The sequence below is a fragment of the Mobula hypostoma genome, chromosome 9 (genome assembly GCF_963921235.1).
Source record: "Mobula hypostoma chromosome 9, sMobHyp1.1, whole genome shotgun sequence".
In the NCBI taxonomy this organism is placed as follows: Eukaryota; Metazoa; Chordata; class Chondrichthyes; order Myliobatiformes; family Myliobatidae; genus Mobula; species Mobula hypostoma.
The window spans coordinates 57206227-57227435 of record NC_086105.1 but is presented as its reverse complement, the minus strand read 5'-3'; the positions used below and the strand labels follow the sequence as shown (position 1 = coordinate 57227435).

At 46.0% G+C, this 21209-nt stretch overlaps 1 protein-coding gene across 3 annotated transcripts in view; it reads left to right on the top strand.

Annotated features, from left to right (window-relative positions):
• The window catches only part of LOC134351744 (A disintegrin and metalloproteinase with thrombospondin motifs 20-like), a 697549-nt gene that overhangs the window by 625521 nt on the left and 50819 nt on the right, over positions 1 to 21209 (top strand). For all 3 annotated transcript variants that reach the window (XM_063058346.1, XM_063058347.1, XM_063058349.1), the window contains 3 exons: positions 6193 to 6363; positions 7902 to 8102; positions 12245 to 12374. In XM_063058346.1, the coding sequence (XP_062914416.1) occupies positions 6193 to 6363; positions 7902 to 8102; positions 12245 to 12374 (502 nt within the window). The remainder of the gene's footprint in view (positions 1 to 6192; positions 6364 to 7901; positions 8103 to 12244; positions 12375 to 21209) is intronic.

Here is a 21209-nt window from a genome sequence, read left to right as displayed (position 1 = left end):
GAGAGCAGAATGGACCGTGGAAGAAAGGGAAGGAGGTGGGGCATCGTAAGGAGGTAACAGGCAGGTGAGGAGAAGAGAAGGGGTAAGGGGGAGGCCGGGATGGGGAATAGTAAAGAGAGAAGAGGGAGGGAGAGTTATTACTGGAAGTAGAGAAATCAATGTCCATGCTGGCAGGCTGGAGGCTACCGAGAGGGGATATGAGGTGTTGCTGCTCCACCCTAAATGTTCAAATGGTTCAATGGTTCCATTTAATGTCAGGGAATGTAATAGCATACAACCTGAAACTCTTACTCTCCACAATAAAACAAAAGAACCCCAAAAGAGTGAACAACAGAAGAACGTTAGAACCCCAAGGTCCCATCCCCCTTCCCACGCACAAGCAGCAGCAAAGCATCAACCTCCCACATCCCACACCCATTTCAGCTGAAAGTGTCAGTGCCCACCACCCGCCAAGCAACAGCAAAGCCCCCAAAGAGAGCCCATGATCTGCAATCAACAAAAACAATTGTTTACCCGAAGATTCAGCATTCCGCAGGCTCTCTCTCACTAACAAGGAACAGAGAGATGTCACCCATTTCACAGCAAAAGGGGAGACCACCAAACAGTCACTGCTATGGTGTTACAGACTGCCATGTCGCCTTCTATTCTGAGATCCTTCAACTCGAGAATCGGCAGTAAACTCTCCCTACTGTCCAGGGAAAGTGAGAGAGGGAGAGAGAGAGGGAGCCGTCGCTTGCCGACTGAGACCTCCGTCAGCAGCTTGTGTCGCCATGAAATCCCGATCTTCCTTCTCTCGGAATGCCTCAGTTGGCAGCACTGGCCCAGAATCAGTCTGCACCCTGGCGCCTTCTATGCCACGCCTGGAGAATGTCGGAAAACGGCCGGTCAGACAGTGAGCTCCAAGAATGGGAACTGCAGTTTGAGTGCTGTTGCAGATCAGGGACCTCCATAAAACCCCAGCCACCTTGAAAAGGGGGAAAGAGACGTTAAAGGAAGGAATTTTAGTTGTCACAGATGAGCTCAAAGGGGCAGCCATTTGGCCTCGTTATTGATCGTACTGTGAGAGTTCACCTGACTGATCCTTGGAATGGAGGTTTGTACTGTGAGCAGAGACTAAGAAGATTGGAGTTGTGAAGATACAAAGATGAGCTTTATTTGTTACATGTACATTGTTTCAGGTGAAGCCCTCTCACCGGGGCATGTTTACAAACTCAGCTCCTTAGCTAACTCTGCTAACAGCCATGTGACTCAATGGTGAGACGGCCACCTTTCATAAGCAATATACATCTAGGGTCAGTATGATTTGGGGTTCAACCAAACAGGAACGTCGTGTTGTTCCAATTAAAGAAACCTCGATTTGAGCAAGTGTTGTGTAACTGCCACCCATACACGATTGTCAGTGGCAAGAAATAATAGATCATACACCAGCATAAAATTATAAAGGAAGTATATTTGCCAACTTCAGCTTTATCAAACAGTTAATAGGAAAAAGAAAAGAAAAAAAAACATAAAAGGGCCATTAGAGTTAAACCAGTCCAAAGTGACATAACCATTGGAGCTCACACTGGAGTATTCAGGGGATGTATCTCTTTCTCACACGCTGGACCCACAGTCTGCATGAAAGCACCCGCCACATTCCGAACTTCCCTTGAAGTCCATCTCGAACAAACTGGCTCTGTCTCATGAGTATTGGCCCTTCCTCCATGGAGCCATTCATCTGCACAAAGCACTTCTTGCAATGGGGATTCTCCTTCCAACGGCACCTTCCCTTGTCCCCTCAGCACCTGCAGTAAACCCACAGAGTCACAGGGCGAATGTACAAAATCCTCACAGACACCGGTGGGAATTGAACCCCAATTGTATACGGGTAGCGCTGTAAAGAATTGCACTGACTGCTGCACTATCATAATCTCTTGATTTCAGACTCATTGAATTATTCAAGACTCTCATGAGCCCTGATGGTGATATTTGCATTGCCACAAGTCAGCAGTCACCCTCTCAGAACTGAGAGGGGAACTTCAGTCAACAGAGGTTGCTGAATCTTCAGAATTCTCAACCTTCAAGGGACTCAGTGTTGAGCACATTTGGGGCATAGACTTTTTGGAAATTAAGGGAATCAATGAAAGCCAATAAGGATTGGGTGCTTACATCCATAGATCCCATAGATCCATGCACAGGTTGATAGGGTTGTTAAGAAGACCTATGGTATATTGGGCATCATTAGTCAGGAAATTGGTTTAAAGAGCCGCGAGAAAATTCTGGTTGGACCACGCTCGGAATATTGTGTTCAGTTCTGATTGCCTCATTAGGGTGTGGAATCTCTAAAGAGGGTGCAGAGAAGATTTACCAGGATGCTGCCTGGATAAGAGAGCATGGGGAAAAGTTGAGCAAATGAGGCTTTCAACCTGAGTGCAGAAGACAACAAACTGGACAAATACAGAAAGAAGTAAATAATAATAATAAACGTATAAGCAATAAATAGCGAGGACGTGAGACGAAGAGTCCTTGAAAGTGAGGCCATATGTTGTGGGAACATCTCAATGATGGGGCAAGTGAAGTTGAGTGAAGTTATCCCCTTTGGTTCATGAACCTGATGGTTGAGGAGTAATAACCGTTCTTGAACCTAGTGGTGTGAGTCCTGAGGCTCCTGTACCTTCGTCCTAATGACAGCAGCGAGGATAAAGCATGTCCTGTGTGGTGGGGGTCCCTGATGTTGGATGCCGCTTTCCTGTGACAGCATTTCATGTATATATGCTCAATAGTTAGGAGGGCTTTACCTGTGGTGGACTGGGTTGTATCCATTAATTTTTGTAGAATTTTCCAATCAAGGGCATTGGTGTTTCCATGCCAGGCTGTGATACAGCCAGTCAATATACTCCCCACTCCACATTTATAGAAGTTTGTCAAAGTTTAAGACGTCCTGCTGAATCTTCACAATCTCCTAAGGAAGTAGAGGCACTGACGTGCTTTCTTCATAATTGCATTTATGTGTTGGGTCCAGTACAGGTCCCCTGAAATGATTATACCAAGGAATTTAAAACTGCTGATCCTCTCCATCTCTGATTCACCGATGAGGACTAGCTCATGGATCTCTAGTTTCCTCCTCTTGAAGTCAATAATAGCTTCTTGGTCTTTCCGATATTGAGTAATAGGTTATTGTTATGGCACCACTCAGCCAAATTTTTAATTTCCCTCCTATTTGCTAATTCAACACCACTTTTAATTCAACCTACTATTGTGGTATCATTGGCAAAATGGAATATGGCATTGGAGCTGTGCTTAGCTTCACTATCATAAGCATAAAGTGAGTAGAGCAGGGAGCTAAGCACACAGCCTTGTGGTGCACCCGTACTAATTAAAATTGAGGAGGAGATGTCGTCAATCTGAACTGACTGTGGTGTGCACGAGAGGATATCAAGGATCCAATTGTGCAAGGAGGTATTGTGGCCAAAGTCTTGAAGATTATTAATTAGGTTTGATAGTATTAAATGCCAATCTGTAGTTGATAAGGAGCATCCTGATGTATGCATCTTTGCTGTTCAGATGTTCCAGGGTTGAGTGAAGAGCTGGTGCGTTGGCATCTGCTGCGGACACCTGTTGCTTCGGTAGGCAAATTACCGAGTCACTTCTCAGGCAGGAGTTGATATGTTTCATCACCAGTCTGTCAAAACATTTCATCACTGTGGATGTAAGTGTTACTGGATAATAGTCATTGGGGCAGGTTACTATGTTCTTCATAGGCACCGGGATATGTGAAACTGCTTGAAGCAGGCGGGCACCTCAGACTGCTGAAGTGAAAGGCTAAAGATGTCAGTGAACACTCCAGCCAGTCGATTGGCACAGGACTTTAGTACTTGGCCAGGTACCTCACCTGGGTTATATGATTTCTGTGGGTTCACCCTCCTGAAAGATGTTGCATATCAGCCTCAGAGTCAGAATTTACAGGATTATCGGTGTCTGTGAGAATTTATGATTGTTCCCTCAGTTGAAGGTCAAAGCAAGCATCAAGGGCATTGAGCTCACCTGGAAGCAAAGATCTATGTCGCTTGATTTTACTTTATAAGAGGTGATAGTATCAAGACCTGATACAACTGTCAAGTATCCTTATTGATTCAAGCAGTGTTGATGAGCAGAGGGATCTTGGGGTGCAGGTTCATAGTTCTCTGAAAGTGGCTACACAGGTTGATAGGATGGTTCAGAAGGCATATGGCATGCTTGCATTTATTAGTTGAGGCACTGAGTTCAAAGTCAGGAAATTATGTTTCAGCTTTATAAAACTCCACTTAGGCTGCATCTGGAATATTGCATACCATTCTGATCACCCCATTCTAGGAATGATGTCGAGAATTTTGACATGGTGCAGGAGAAGTTTACTAGGATGCTGCCTGGATTAGAGGGCATGTGCTATAACGAGAGGTTGGGCAAACTTGGGTTGTTTTCTCTGGAGCAGCGGAGGCTGAGAGGAGACCTGATAGAGCGTTATAAGATAATGAGAGGCATACAGAGTAGACAGACAGTATCTTTTCCTCAGGGTTGAAATGTCTAATACCAGAGGACATGCATTTGGTAATTTCAAAGGAGATGTCAGGGCTGCAAGTTTTTAAACAAAGACTGGAAGGTGCCTGGAATGCACTGCCTCAGGTAGCGGTAGAGGCAGGTACATTAAGGACCCTTAACAGATGTTTAGATAGGCATACAAATGTGAGAAAAATGGGGGGGGGGGATATTGACATGTGTAGGCATCAGTGATTTGTTTAGTTGGCTAACTGATCACTAAATCACTAATTTATTTGGTCAGCACAACACTGTGGGCTGAGGAGCCTGTTTCTGTGTTGTACTGTTCTGTGTTCTAACTTTACAAAGCATCCTGAATGCAATGACTCATCTCAGGACTAGTCATAGGAACATTATGGTACCATATCCAATTCCACATTTTGAGGAGGTGTGAGCACAAACAATAAAGGTTTGGTCAGAAAGGTTTCTGTGAAGGAATGGTCCAGAGAAGATGAATACAGAAAGAACCACAATGATTTAGCCAAGAATAATTGAAGGAAATTACCAGCACATCTGCTCAAGGTCTCTTTGAGTAAAGTATTGGTCTTGAGAACTAGTTAATGTAAGTAAAACTAATTTGCTTCTAGTTGGATGAGGAAAGCTTTGGTGAAGAATATGGCTTGTCAGATTTATCCATCTCTGCTCAGCTCGTTTCTTGACACAGTTTACATTTGTCATCTGACCTCCAGCAGAAATCATAAATACCCCTTGCATCAAGTCACAACTTTTTCTGTCACAACACACATTCTTCGCACAGTTTATTGTCTTTGAAGTAAGTGGACATATTATTGCACATAGAGGGCCCAAAGAGGGTATATAATGGTAAACAAAACTGAAGATAGTTTATAGCAAAGTCATAGTGACCTTGGCCAATGCAAATCTGTGTCAGACGTAATTTTCTGAGGCAGCAATGGCCAATGTGAATTTAGCCTGAAGAAAAGATGTTCAAAGTTCAAGTTCAAAGTAAATTTATTATCAAAGTATCTATATTTGTCTATATACTACTTTGAGATTAATTTCCTTGCAGGCATTTACAAGGAAAAAAGAAATACAATAGAATTTTACAAAAAAAGGCTTTACATTAGCAGACCAAGACTGACAAAAAACAATGTGCAAATTAGACAAGCTGGGCAAATAAAAATAATACTGAGAATAAGAATTGTAATGAGTCTGGAGGTTGTGCAATCAGTTGAGAGTAGTGGTGATGGAATATATCCAAGCTGGTCAGGAGTATGGTGGTTGTAAGGTAATAGCTGTAATAACTGTCCCTGAGCCTGGAGGTGTTGGACCTAAGGCTTCTGTATCTCTGCCCCATGGTAGTAGCAGGAAGAAGACATGGCCTGGATGGTGAGAGTCTTTGATCATGGATGCTGCTTTCTTGTGACAGCATCCATGTCAGATGTTAGACCATACAGCAAACACTCTTTTTCTGGCGAAATGTACATCCAGCAACTAGACTGGTGTTGCATCTACAGTATCACCATCCATTCAGTGAGGTAGTTCTGTGACTGAATCGGGCAGGCGGGTGATCAGTAGAGTTGGCATTTAGATTCCCAATCTCGTTCTATCTGTGGCTGGCCTGGCGCTTCCTTGGCCGTTTGCGCACACCACTAAGACTGTGCTTCTGCTTGTTCCAAGTGCTCTGTGTCGTGCGGCGAAGGGGTGCGAAAGCGGCGCGTTCAATGTGTCAGCCGCACCCACGGGCAGATGGAGGACGAGTACTGTGACCGCATGTCCAAGCCCCCTGCCATACAAAGCTGCTCCGCTGCACCTTGTGAACACATCTGGATTGCAGGGGAATGGTCACAGGTAAGGCTGCAGATGTCTGTAACACTGTGCGGGCAGTCAGGTTCTCCAAGTTCCCATGACAGTGACCCTGGTGGGTCACACTACACAGAGTCATCGAGCACTACAACATAGAAGAAGGTCCCTTCAGGCCAACTGTCCATGCCAGCCTAGTCCTATCTACCTGCAACCTCCCTCCATCACTCTCCCACCCATGTATCTACCCAAATTTCTCTGAAATTTTACAATTGAATTCATATCTACCTCTTCCACACTCGCTCCACCCTCTGAGTGAAGAACTCCCTCCTCAGAGTCTCCTTCAATATTTTGCCTTTCACCCTGAATCCGTGTGCCCTCGCTCTAGTCTCGCCCAACCTGAGCGGAAAAAGCTTGCATGCATACATCCTTTCTGTACTCCTCACAATTGCATACACCTCTAGAAGACTTCCTCTCATTCTCCTGTGCTTCTGGGAATAAAGTCCGAACTTATTCAACCTTTCCCTATGTCTCAAGTCCCAGAAATATCTGTGAAAAATGTCTCTGCACTCTTTCAATCCTATTGATATCTTTCCTGTAGGTAGGTAGCCAGAACTGCATACAATACTGCAAATCTGGCCTTAACAACACCTTTTACAACTTCAACATGTCAACTCCTGTACTTAATGCATTGATTTATGAAAGCCAACATGCCAAATGCTCTCTTCATGACCCTGTCTGCCCATGAGGCCACATTCAAGGGAATTCCCAGATTCCTTTGCTCTACCGCACGTGCCAGTACCCTATCATTCTTTGTGTAAGTCCTACTCTGGGTTGTTCTGCCACCTTTGATGCCACCATTTTGTGGCACAGGACCTGTTATACGTTTTGGGTTTGAAAGAGTTTAGAAAAAATTGATGTTATCGTGGCAAAGGATGATAGTTGGCCAGTTGACAATTGAATGTTGGGATAGCTGACCGGGTCTATAACCATTTACACTATCCTCCTTTGGTCCTTTGAATGATGAGCATTGCAAAGTATGGGACTATTCTACACCCATATCGTGGATATGGAGCCTGATCAACAGTTGGCCTCATATCTTCTATTTTTATTTCAGATTTCCAGCATCTGTAGCATTTTGCTTTTCAGTTTTTATTCAGTTTATTTTTCTATTTTAGCCTGCTAACAAAACCAAGTCCAAAAATGAATTCCACTTTGTGTATTACTCACAAAGTGATGGAGGAACTCGACAATTCAGGCAGCATCTATGGAGGGTAATGAGCAGTTGATGTTTCAGGCTGAGACCCTTCACTAGGACAGGAACGGAAGGGCAAAGGAGCCAAGAAAAGAAGGTGATGGGAGGGACGCAGTGCAAGCTGGTGGGTGATAGACGAATCCAAGTCTTATTCTGGCTTCTTCCCCCTTCCTTTTCAGTCCTGAGGAATGGTCAATTGTCCATTTCCTTCCATAGGTGCTGCCTGACCTGCTGAGTTCCTCCAGCATTTTGTTTGTGTTGCTCAAGATTCTTTTGTGTTCATAATTCATGTGTTATAAACTAAAGATGTGTTTGATATTTAACCACACAGTGTTCGGCAAGCTGCGGGCCAGGGTATCAACGTCGGATAGTTTTCTGCAGTGAGGTCCACTCTGGGCGAGATCTTTATTCATACGGCCTGCCAACAACCTCAACGAGCCGCTGTCCAATGCCGCCGCCCCCCAGTGTTCACGAGTGCAACGTCCAGCAGTGTCATGCCTCAGCCAGCTGGAGGCTGGGAGCCTGGAGCAAGGTATTTTCCATGCAAATATCCATTCGGCATTTGCTGTTCAGTTCTCCAGTACAGTAAAATGGCGAAGATGACTGTATTTAGTCAGGTGATTATTCTGACAAAGTTTGCATGAAAACTTTTAACAACTCTGTGGTGACACGCCGGTGGCTTGGACAACATCCCCGAGGGAAGGGAGAAAAGAGAACGTCCAGGGTATATGGGGTTTTTGGTTATGCTGGCTGCTTATCGAGTGGTCCAGGCTAGAAAGACTCCTTTCAGAGGAAGAAGTCAGAATCACACCCCCACTGATCAAATCTGCTTCTGACATTCATTGGAATAGATACTTGTTTATAATTGTCACCACCAAGATACAGTGAAAATTGTTTCATGCAGATCAAATCACTACCTAGTGCATTGAGCTAGAGTAAGGTAAAACAATGAAAATGCAGAATGAAGTGTAAAAGCCAAAGAGAAAGTGCAGAGCAGGTAAACGATAAATTGCACAATGATTATGAGGTGGATTGTGAGGCCAGGACTTAAATTTATCAGACAAGAGGCCCATTCAAGAGTCTTAGAACACTGGGGTAGGAGATGTCCTGCTTGAGCCTGACGGTTTGCTCTTTCAGGCCTTTGCATCTTCTGTTCGATAGGGAAAGGAGAAGAGAGAATGTCTGGGGTTAGTTGGGTTTTCGATTTTACTGAGGCAGTGAGAAGTATCGACAGATTCCTTAGAAGGGAAGCTGGTCACTGTGATATGCTGAGTTCTTCCATAACTCTCTGCAGTTTCTCGTGGTCGCATGCAGAGCAGTTGCTACACCAAGACATTATACAGAGCAGCGTGGCAGCGTCGCGGTTACACAGCACTTTACAGTGCCAGCAACCCAGGTTCGATTCCCGCCACTATCTGGAGTTCGTACATTCTCCCTGTAACAGCATGGGTTTCCTCTGGGTGCTCCAGTTTCCTCCCAGAGTCCAAAGACGTACGGGTCGGTAGGTTAGTTGGTCATTGTAACTTGTCCCATGATTAGGCTAGGATTAAACCTGGGGATTGCTGGCCGGTGTGGCTCAAAGAGCCGGAAGGGCCTGTTCCATGCTGCATCTCAATAAATAAATAAAAAATAAATGATACACACAGGCAGAGCGTTTTCTATGGTGCATTGATAAAAATTGGTAATGTCATTCATTGTGACCACAGCTGGAGCTGAATTTGTCAAAGAGTCATTGTATTCAGGAGAAGTGAAAGGATAGAAATTGGACAGAGACCAAGTCAAACATTTTAGAAGTAGACACAGAGCAAAATCAAGATTCATAAACCAATGACGCAGAAGGAGGCTATTCAGCCCATTGAGTGTATGCCAGCTCCCAGAGCAATTATATGTACCAGCTTATTAAACTGCTCTCCCACAGATGCCTGTAAACAACCCCGTCACCCCAATTCTCCACCACCCATCACAGCTGGGGCTGTGAAGTAACAACTCAGCACCTGCAGTTAGCCAAACGCAGGCACATGCTTGGGACGTGGGAGGAAACGGGAGTGTCCGGGGACGAGGTGGTGAACCCACACAGTGGCATGCAAACTCTACTCAGGCAGCAGCGGAGGTCAGGAACACACCTGGGTGTTTGGAGATGATGCTGTGCTACTGTGTTACCATTGGTTTGTAATGATTCAGTTCTGCTTTCCACCATACAGTCAGTGCTCTTGCTCCATTTGAGTCAGGAATCATGGAGCACAATGGCACAAAAAAAGAAAAGCAGGGTCTTCGGCCCACGTAGTCCATGACAGCCTAGTTTTGTACCTAGTCCCATTTATCTACATCCGGACTATAGCCTTTCATACCCTTCCCATCCATGAACCTATCCAAACTTCTTGTAAATGTCACAATTCAAACTGCATCCACCAGTTCTGCTGGCAGCTCGTTCCACACTCACATCACCCTCTGAGTTCTCCCTTAAATATTTTTCCTTTCAGCCTAAACCTTTGACCTCCAGTTCTTGTTGCATCCAACCTGAGGGGGAAATGCCTGCATGCATTCACCCTATCTATACGCTCATAATTTTGTATACCTCTATCAAATCTCCCCTTATTCTCCTACATTCCAGGTAGTAAAATCCAAACCTGTTCATCCTTTCCCTTATAACTCAGGTCCTCATTTTCTAGCAACGTCCTTGCAAATTATATTTGCACACTTTCAAGCTTATTGATATCTTTTCTGTGGGGAGGTGACCAGAACGAGTAGATTCCTGTTACAGAATGATACCGTAAGGACCATTTAGTTTATTAAGGAGCAGTAAAGCAAGGCAATTGGACTTGCTGTGTTGTCTAGAAGACGTTTCGCCACTCATTCGAGGGGCTTCTTCAGTTCTGATCCATGGTGGGTAGCTTTTCCAGTTTATCAACTCTGTGAGTTGCTTAAAGGAAAAGCAATCACAGGAGGGTCATTAGGAGTCGTCGAGGTAATGAAAGAGACATTAGACTTAACTTTGCATGAATGGAGGTGTGAACTATTGTGGAGACGCCGGGGTAGAGATGTTAAGATTGCACTGTAAGTAGCTGATAGCTGGTGTTATACCCCACCCCCTCTGTTTTGGACAGGAGGGCAGTTGGTTTGAAAGAGGGGTTAAAGAAGCCATCTTTGTCAAATAGGGGGGTATGACACCATCTTTGTCAAATAGCTGAGGTATGACACCATCTTTGTCCGATAGATGGGGTATGACAACATCTTTGTTAAATAGGTGGGGTATGACACCATCTTTGTCAAATAGGTGGGGTATGACACCATCTTTGTCAAATAGCTGAGGTATGACACCATCTTTGTCCGATAGGTGGGGTATGACAACATCTTTGTCAAATAGGTGGGGTACGACACCATCTTTGTCAAATAGCTGAGGTATGACACCATCTTTGTCCGATAGGTGGGGTATGACACCATCTTTGTCCGATAGGTGAGGTATGACACCATCTTTGTCAAATAGCTGAGGTATGACACCAGCTTTGTCAAATAGCTGAGGTATGACACCATCTTTGTCCGATAGGTGGGGTATGACAACATCTTTGTTAAATAGGTGGAGTATGACACCATCTTTGTCCGATAGGTGAGGTATGACACCATCTTTGTCAAATAGGTGAGGTATGACACCATCTTTGTCTGATAGGTGGGGTATGACAACATCTTTGTTAAATAGGTGGGGTATGACACCATCTTTGTCCGATAGGTGAGGTATGACACCATCTTTGTTAAATAGGTGAGGTATGACACCATCTATCAGCTACTTACATTGCAGTCCTAACATCTCTACCTTGGCATGGATCAGAACTGAAGAAGCCTCTCGGAGGAGTGGCGAAACGTCTTCTACACAACGCAGCAAGTCCTTGATTTACTGCTGCTTGATACACAATACCTGGATGACTGAGAGCCTTCATAGACGTTCAGATTGTGAACTGGTCCTGAAGTTAACTCATTAACCTGGCAGACCTTTCATGTTTCAACTATAGCCCCCACACCACCCCCAACCCCTGAGTTAGAAACGGCTGATCTATGCACACCCCGTAGATACATATAACCTAGCGTTTCGGAAACCATGCAGTTGATGGGAGTGGGATTGCCGGCCGCACTGGAGCTCCAGGCATCTTCTGCCAGGTGTGAATGGAACATTTCCACCTTCCCTCTCTCCCATAAACTCCCCCAAAGGAGCCACAACAGGGGGGGGGGGGGGGGGGCTGAGTGAAGCCTAGCAGAGCCGGGAGCCACCGAGCAGATGCACTCCCTCACTCATTTGAGGCTGCTCCATCTCTGCTGTTCATGTGAACTTCTCCCCAACACTTGCTGTCACTCATCTCTGACACAGGAACACAATCCGGGAACTGACCACATTTAATTTAATAACATCCTTCAGTCAGCAAGGAAACACTCTTCTCTTCAATTTGTGTTAATATTCATGCCTTATATTATAATCAAGTCTAGCAGTACTGAAAGCTAACAGCTGATAAACTAACAACATAGAGTTGTAAGATTACTTGGTAGCTACCTACCAATGAACAATTTGAATTATTAGTCAATAATGTATTGCATCAAAAGACTCAACATGAAATAATATTTTTTGGGCATGGTACTTAACAGTGACTTGTCTATCTCACATACTGAATTGTTTTGAAATGATTTCAGTGCACTGTGACCTGTGGTGTGGGTACAATGGAGAGGGAGGTGCAATGCCTTACTGACGATGGTCTGCCCAGTGAACTGTGCAAACTCAGCCAAAAGCCACGGCTTCACACCCCCTGCTTCACCGACACTTGTAAGTAGTTGTTGAATCTGGAGACTGGTATTGGTGCCATGGTACGGGGAAAAGCCTCTCTTATACACTATTCACACAGATCTGATCATCACACAACGCGCTGAGGTAGAACATGGTAAAACAATAACAATGCTGAATAAATTGTAAAAGCTGCCGAAAAAGAGAAGTGCAGGTCAATGATCTGTCAAACCTATCAACCTCCACAGCTGTTCATGTCGATGAATTCCATGGTTTCACTACTGCCTGGCTAAAGAAATTCCTCCTCATATTTGCCCTTCTCGTCTGAGTCTCTGCCCTCTGGTCCCAGTTCACCTACCATAAAGAACATCCCCTTCACATCCACTCTTTCCAGGACTTTTTAATATTCAATGGTTTCAATGAGATACCCCCCCCCGCACTGAAAACCCTACTGAGTACAGGCCCAGAGCCATTAAATGCCTCTCATGCGATGATCCTTTCATTTCCATGATCATTCTCATGAACCTGCTTTGAACCCTCTGCAATATCAGTGCAGGTTTCCACAAATAATATGATGTGAGGTGTTTTATGTTTAAGAAAAACCATAACAGCTCATTTATTGTACTCCAAAACTGAACACAATGCATGGTAGAAGTACTCTACATAATTACATCACAACCACGTCAGACCAGCCTCTTAAAGCAAACCCCAACTCAATGTCGGTGGTTCTGAATTATGTCCATTTCAATCAATTGCATCACCATTACAGGCATCCCCAGAATTTACTAAAACTGGCATTGTGAGCCTGCCCAGAGCTTGAACGAGCCGCCTCACTCGGGTTCTATGCTTCAGGGGTCGAGGAACAGCAGCGGCCTCTGGCTCGTCCAAAGGTGTGTTAACATACTCATGGTCATGTCTTGATGGCAGGGCCATGGTAGCAGAGTCCTCCAGTCTCGATGGGCCAGTTTAAGGCAATCTACTGAAATACTTTCAGGTTGATCCCTGCCCCAACTTATCTCTGCTTAAAAGTTTTTTTCTCTCTGCTCCAATAACGCGGAATGAGCTATCATAAGGGGGCCTAAGAGGCTGTCAGTGTGCATCATGGAGGTGGAATGTAGGTCAGCAGGAACCCAAGAACATTGCACGCCGTAATGGGGGGTCGGAATAGGTGCAAAGAAATTGAATTTACTGAGGAGGGTGTAATGCTGCTGAGAGGCCAACCAGAAGGGTACGTGGTCAGGAATAAAATCACCTGGCACTTGTAACGGCTGCCCGTATGCCAGCTCAGCCGTAGTCAACCCCTATGTGTATGGCTTCAACGGCTGGCCGTGAGAGGCAATCAGACACGGGATTATTTTTCCCCCTTAATATGTCGTAAATCAGTTGTGAATTCTGATATGTAGGCCAGTTGGCATTGCTGCCATGCAGACCAAGGGTCTGATATTTTGGATATTGCATGCACAAGGGGTTTGTAGTCAACGGAAGCTGTGAAATGGCACCCCTCTAGAAGAACATGAAAATGGTGGACAGCCAGACAGAGACCAAGAAGCTCACAGTCAAACGTGCTGTCTTTTTCTTCCGGGGGGTGGGAATGGAGCTGCCACTGAAGAAGTCAAGAGGGCTGCCACACACCTTCAACCCAACTACTTGTGCACAGCACCCACAGCATGGTCTGAAGCATCAGTAGTAATAGCTATGGGTGCGTTGCGGAGTGGATGCACCAGTAGGGTTGCGTTAGAAAGAGCTCGTATGGTATCGTCAAATGCTCTGGTCATGTCCGCTGACTGGTCAAGCATTTGATTAGAGATATTGCCTTTAAGGCACTACACAGGGGGAGCATAAGTTCAGCAGCTCATGGAATGAAGTGGTGATAGAAATTCACCATGCCTAAAAACTCCTATAGTTTTTAGTAGTGTAGAGCAGAGTGAAGTCCATAATAATAGGTACCTTCGATAGGAGGGGTTTCAAACCTTCTGTGGAGATGCAATAGCCGAGAAAGTCAATGGTTAACAACCCAAACTGGCCTTTAGCAGGGTTAATAATCAACCAGTGTTGGCTTAAGCACTCGTAAAGTGTGCAGAGACGAGATACATGTTCGGATTTCAAGACATTGGCAACAAGGATGTCATCCAGATAACGAAAAGAAAATCTAAGTCTTTTGATACAGAGTCCATCAGCCGTTGGAAAGTCTGTACTGCATTGTTCAGCCAGAATGCGCAGAAACTCAAAAAGGCCAAACCGGGTTACACAGCTGTTTCAGGAAAGTCCTCCAAGCACACAGACTCCTAATGGTGACCGCTAACGAGATCGACTTTGGAAAAAATTAACTTTCTGGCTAAGCGTGCGGAAAAGTCTCGATGTGTGGGACTGGGTAACAACCAGGGGTGGTGACTTCATTAAGGTGTCAGTAATCGCCACAGGGGCAGCGACCAGCATCGGACTTGGGGACCATACGGAGGGGGAAGCCCAGGGGCTATTCAACCAGCCTACAATGGTAAGTCTTGCCCTGTTGGCAATCTCAGTTTTTGAGGTTGCCAGCTTTTCTGGGTCTAGTCTATACACACGGGTGTGGGCTGATGGGCCAGTTGTAGAAATGTGGCGCTCGACCCGGTGTTTTATGACTGTAGTGGAGAACGTGGACTTGGTAAGGTCTGGAAATTCGCCCAGCAATCGAGTAAACTCACATGCATACTTTCTCACACACTCACACAGACTCTCTCACACACTCACAAACACACAGAGTCATTGTGGGAACTTACTGGGGGAGCAGGGTAACAACCCAAGCTCCTTGACAGCCATAAGCCAACAGTTCTTAAGGTAGACTAATAGTCCCTGGGCACACAGGAAATCTGCACTGAGCAGAGGTATAGCCACTTTAGCCAGGACAAAGTGCCATGTGTAACATTGCCCACCAAAGCAGACATCACCCATTCTGTCCCATAAATCTGGCTCCTGCTGCCACTGACAGCCTCCAGTGAGGTTTCGTTGCTCTTTGTCTTGTCATCAATAGGTGTTGCTGGCAGGACCCGTGTCACAAAGGAAGTGTTGCCCAGAAAGGGTGTCTTTAAACAACAGTAGACGACTCAGGCAGCTGGAACCCATGGTCCCCATAGACCTCTGATGTCCCAGTCCACTGGCGCTGTTGAAGCTGCAAGGTGGTCAGCACTTACTAGCACTTGTACCAAAGCAAGCATGGAAAAAACACAGACCTGGCATTGTCTGCTTTGCAGCTGCAGGCATCCTTATGTTGGGGGATTTGCTGACAGGGCTTATTGAGGTAGAGAAAGGAAGAGGAATGAGGCACCACTGCCTCGCTGAGTGTAGACTACCAGCCAATTTAGCAAGTTCCTTGTAAAAGGTGAGGTTTCAGCGATCAGTATTCATCGTGTTCAGGAGGGTGTTCCAGTAGGCTCACCACTCTTGCAGCTGTTGAGTTTCTAGTGATGCTACCACATAGTAGAATCTGGTGTCGTTGGCGATAATTTCTCATAGTGTGAATTGGGCCTCGGCTTGGACAAACCAAGCAACGGCATTTTTCTCCAAAACTCTGGCAGTTTCAAAGTGACTGCTTTGTCCAACGTGTTGAACAACTCCGAAATCGTCCTAGAGCTTCAGGGTCACCAACACACACAAAAATTGCTGATGAATGCAGCAGGCCAGGCAGCATCTCTAGGAAGTGGTACAGTTGACGTTTCGGGCCGAGACCCTTCGTCAGGACTAACTGAAAGAAGAGATAGTAAGAGATTTGAAAGTGGGAGGGGGAGGGGGAGATCGAAAATGACAGGAGAAGACAGGAGGGGGAGGGATGGAGCCAAAAGCTGGACAGGTAATTGGCAAAAAGGATATAAGAGGATCATGGGACAGGAGGCCCAGGGAAAGAAAGGAGGAGAGGGGAAGCCCAGAGGATGGGCAAGGGGTATAGTCAGAGGGACAGAGGGAGAAAAAGGAGAGAGAGAGAAAGAATGTGTGTATAAAAATAAATAACGGATGGGGTACGAGGGGGAGGTGGGGCATTAATGGAAGTTAGAAGAAGTCAATATTCATGCCATCAGGTTGGAGGCTATCCAGACAGAATATAAGGTGATGTTCCTCCAACCTGAGTGCAGCTTCATCTTGACAGTAGAGGAGGCCGTGGATAGACATATCAGAATGGGAATGGGACTTTGAATTAAAACGTGTGGCCACTGGGAGATCCTGTTTTCTCTGGCAGACAGAGCGTAGGTTTTCAGCGGAATGGTCTCCCAGTCTGCGTCAGGTCTCGCCAATATATAGAAGGCCACATCGGGAGCACCGGACGCAGTATATCACCCCAGCCGACTCACAGGTGAAGTGTCACCTCACCTGGAAGGACTGTCTGGGGCCCTGAATGGTGGTAAGGGAGGAAGTGTAAGGGCATGTGCAGCACTTGTTCCACTTACAAGGATAAGTGCCAGGAGGGAGATCAGTGGGGAGGGATGGGGGGACGAATGGACAAGGGAATCGCGTAGGGAGCGATCCTTGCGGAAAGTGGGAGGGGGGAGGGAAAGACATGCTTAGTGGTGGGATCCCGTTGGAGGTGGTGGAAATTACGGAGAATTATATGTTGGACCCGGAGGCTGGTGGGCTGGTAGGTGAGGACAAGGGGAACCCTATTCCTAGTGGGGTGGCGGGAGGATGGGGTGAGAACAGATGTGCGTGAAATGGGAGAGATGCATTTGAGAGCAGAGTTGATAGTGGAGGAAGGGAAGCCCCTTTCTTTAAAAACGGAGGACATCTCCTTCGTCTTGGAATGAAAAGCCTCATCCTGAGAGCAGATGCGGCGGAGACGGAGGAATTGCGAGAAGGGGATGGCATTCTTGCAAGAGACAGAGTGGGAAGAGGAATAGTCCAGGTAGCATCTGCAGATTTGCTTGTGTTCAGGGTCACCAATGTAGGTTTTCATAAATAAAACAATGTGAGACAAAAACAACAGGAATTCTGCAGATGCTGGAAATTCAAGCAACATACATCAGAGTTGCTGGTGAACGCAGCAGGCCAGGCAGCATCTATAGGAAGAGGCGCAGTCGACGTTTCAGGCCGAGACCCTTCGTCAGGACTAACTGAAGGAAGAGTGAATAAGGGATTTGAAAGCTGGAGGGGGAGGGGGAGATGCAAAATGATAGGAGAAGACAGGAGGGGGAGGGATGGAGCCGAGAGCTGGACAGGTGATAGGCAGAAGGGGATACGAGAGGATCATGGGACAGGAGGTCCGGGAAGAAAGACGGGGGGGGGGGTGACCCAGAGGATGGGCAAGAGGTATATTCAGAGGGACAGAGGGAGAAAAAGGAGAGTGAGAGAAAGAATGTGTGCATTAAAAAGAGTAACAGATGGGGTACGAGGGGGAGGTGGGGCCTAGCGGAAGTTAGAGAAGTCAATGTTCATGCCATCAGGTTGGAGGCTACCCAGACGGAATATAAGGTGTTGTTCCTCCAACCTGAGTGTGGCTTCATCTTTACAGTAGAGGAGGCCGTGGATAGACATGTCAGAATGGGAATGGGATGTGGAATTAAAATGTGTGGCCACTGGGAGATCCTGCTTTCTCTGGCGGACAGAGCGTAGATGTTCAGCAAAGCGGTCTCCCAGTCTGCGTCGGGTCTCACCAATATATAAAAGGCCACATCGGGAGCACCGGACGCAGTATATCACCCCAGTCGACTCACAGGTGAAGTGATGCCTCACCTGGAAGGACTGTTTGGGGCCCTGAATGGTGGTAAGGGAGGAAGTGTAAGGGCATGTGTAGCACTTGTTCCGCTTACACGGATAAGTGCCAGGAGGGAGATCAGTAGGGAGGGATGGGGGGGACGAATGGACAAGGGAGTTGTGTAGGGAGCGATCCCTGCGGAATGCAGAGAGAGGCGAGGAGGGAAAGATATGCTTAGTGGTGGGATCCCGTTGGAGGTGGCGGAAGTTACGGAGAATAATATGTTGGACCCGGAGGCTGGTGGGGTGGTAGGTGAGGACCAGGGGAACCCTATTCCTAGTGGGGTGGTGGGAGGATGGAGTGAGAGCAGATGTACGTGAAATGGGGGAGATGCGTTTAAGAGCAGAGTTGATAGTGGAGGAAGGCCCCTTTCTTTAAAAAATGAAGACATCTCCCTCGTCCTAGAATGAAAAGCCTCATCCTGAGAGCAGATGCGGCGGAGACGGAGGAATTGCGAGAAGGGGATGGCGTTTTTGCAAGAGACAGGGTGAGAAGAGGAATAGTCCAGATAGTTGTGAGAGTCAGTAGGCTTATAGTAGACATCAGTGGATAAGCTGTCTCCAGAGACAGAGACAGAAAGATCTAGAAAGGGGAGGGAGGTGTCAGAAATGGACCAGGTAAACTTGAGGGCAGGGTGAAAGTTGGAGGCAAAGTTAATAAAGTCAACGAGTTCTGCATGCGTGCAGGAAGCAGCGCCAATGCAGTCGTCGATGTAGCGAAGGAAAAGTGGGGGACAGATACCAGAATAGGCACGGAACATAGATTGTTCCACAAACCCAACAAAAAGGCAGGCATAGCTAGGACCCATACGGGTGCCCATAGCTACACCTTTAGTTTGGAGGAAATGGGAGGAGCAAAAGGAGAAATTATTAAGAGTAAGGACTAATTCTGCTAGACGGAGCAGAGTGGTGGTAGAGGGGAACTGATTAGGTCTGGAATCCAAAAAGAAGCGTAGAGCTTTGAGACCTTCCTGATGGGGGATGGAAGTATATAAGGACTGGACATCCAAGGTGAAAATAAAGCGGTGGGGGCCAGGGAACTTAAAATCATCGAAAAGTTTAAGAGCGTGAGAAGTGTCACGAACATAGGTCGGAAGGGATTGAACAAGGGGTGATAAAACAGTGTCGAGGTATGCAGAAACGAGTTCGGTGGGGCAGGAGCAAGCTGAGACAATAGGTCGGCCAGGACAGGCAGGTTTGTGGATCTTGGGTAGGAGGTAGAAACGGGAAGTGCGGGGTGTGGGAACTATAAGGTTGGTAGCAGTGGATGGGAGATCCCCTGAGCGGATAAAGTCGTTGATAGTGTGGGAGACAATGGCCTGGTGCTCCTTAGTGGGGTCACGATCGAGGGGTAAATAAGAGGAGGTATCCGCGAGTTGTCGCTGTGCCTCGGCAAGGTAGAGGTCAGTACGCCAGACTACAACAGCACCCCCCTTATCAGCGGGTTTAATAATGTGAGACACTTTATGTTTAAGAAAAACCATAACAACTCAATTTTATACTCCATCACTGAACACAAAGTGTGGTGAAAGTACTTTATGTAATTACATTGTCATGTTAGACCAGTCTCTTAAAAGGAACCCCAGCTCAATATCGGTGGTTGTTAATTGTGTACATTTCCACCAATCACTTTACCTACACCAGTACATCCTTTCTTCGATAAGTGGCCTAAAGCTGCTCACAATGATTCCAAGTGCAGTCTGACCAATGCTTTAAAAAGCCTCAGTATTATATCCTTGCTTTTATAATCTAGTTTTCTTGAAATGAATGCTAACATTGCATTTGCCTTCTGTACCATCGACTCAACCTGTAAGTTAATCTTTAGGGAAATCTTGCACAAAGACTTCCAAATCCTTTTGCACCTCTGATATCTGAATCTTCTTCCAGCTTAGAAAACAGTCTGCACCTTTACTCCTCCTACAAAAGTGCACGATCATACAATTCCCCACACTCTATTTCATCCGCCACTTCTTTGCTCATTCTTCGAATCTGTCTGAGTGCTTCTACAGGCTCTCTATAACCTGGCTTTCACTAACCTTCCTATCATCCACAAACTTGGGGACAACGCAATCAATTCTATCATCCAAGTCATTAACATATAACATGAAAGAAGTGACCCCAACACCTCCTCTTGCAGAACCCCACTAGTCATGGGCAGCCAACCAGAAAAGGCCTCCTTTATTGCCACTCTTTGCCTCCTGCCAGTCAGTTAATTTTCTATCTATGCTGGTATGTTTCCTGCAGTACCTATTATTTAGGGCTAGAAGCAAATCAACAAGTTACTAAACATACAAGCAAGCATGAAGAAAGCTAAAACTAGAAGGAAATAAAAGCACAATAAGAAGCAGCAATCTGGATGCTTTTCTACTGTAGTTTGGTTCCAAATCTGGCTGCTGCATGGTTGCTATATACGTGTCTTTAATTACTTTTATTGCTTGTACACCACCTAATTGGAAAGTTTCTTATTCCACCCTTTAAATTGCGAGGAAGTCATCTAAGCTATAGGTTTTCGTGTCACTGAATCGCACATTGTGGGAGGGCTTTGCACAAAGCTGTGCTTGAGGGGGAGCAAGAGTTTGATTCAGTCCCTGCCCCCACCCTCTCCTCCAGTGTTCGAACAGAACACCAGCACGGATTCCCTGCCACACAAGTACTTGGCCAAAAGAACCAACTCGATACATAATGCGAGGGCAGTGGACTGACCTGCCGGCCAGTGACCACAGCAGGATGAGGTAATGACCGTCCAATCGGAGCCCTGCCAGTCGCAGCCTCTCGCTGCTCTATAGCCCATACCATAAGAGAATGACTGCTGGTGGTCTCGGTTCACAGGCAGCGGAGCTGGAACAAGTCCTAAACATGAGGACCACACGGCTGCTCAAACCAAGTTCATTGTTCAATAAACTATGCACTGCTTATGAATTCCCACAGCCGGCAGCCTCCCTGAACATATTATTCATGAGGAAATGTGTACCAACAGACCTTTTGTTAATAAAATTATTAGGAAAGGAACTGGAATTGGTTTATTATTGTCACATGTACCAAGATACAGTGAAAATCTTATGTTGTATTCTATTCATACAGATCAAATCATCACACAGTGTATTGAGGTAGAAAAGGTAAATCAGTAACAACGCAGAATGATGTGTAAAAGCTACAGAG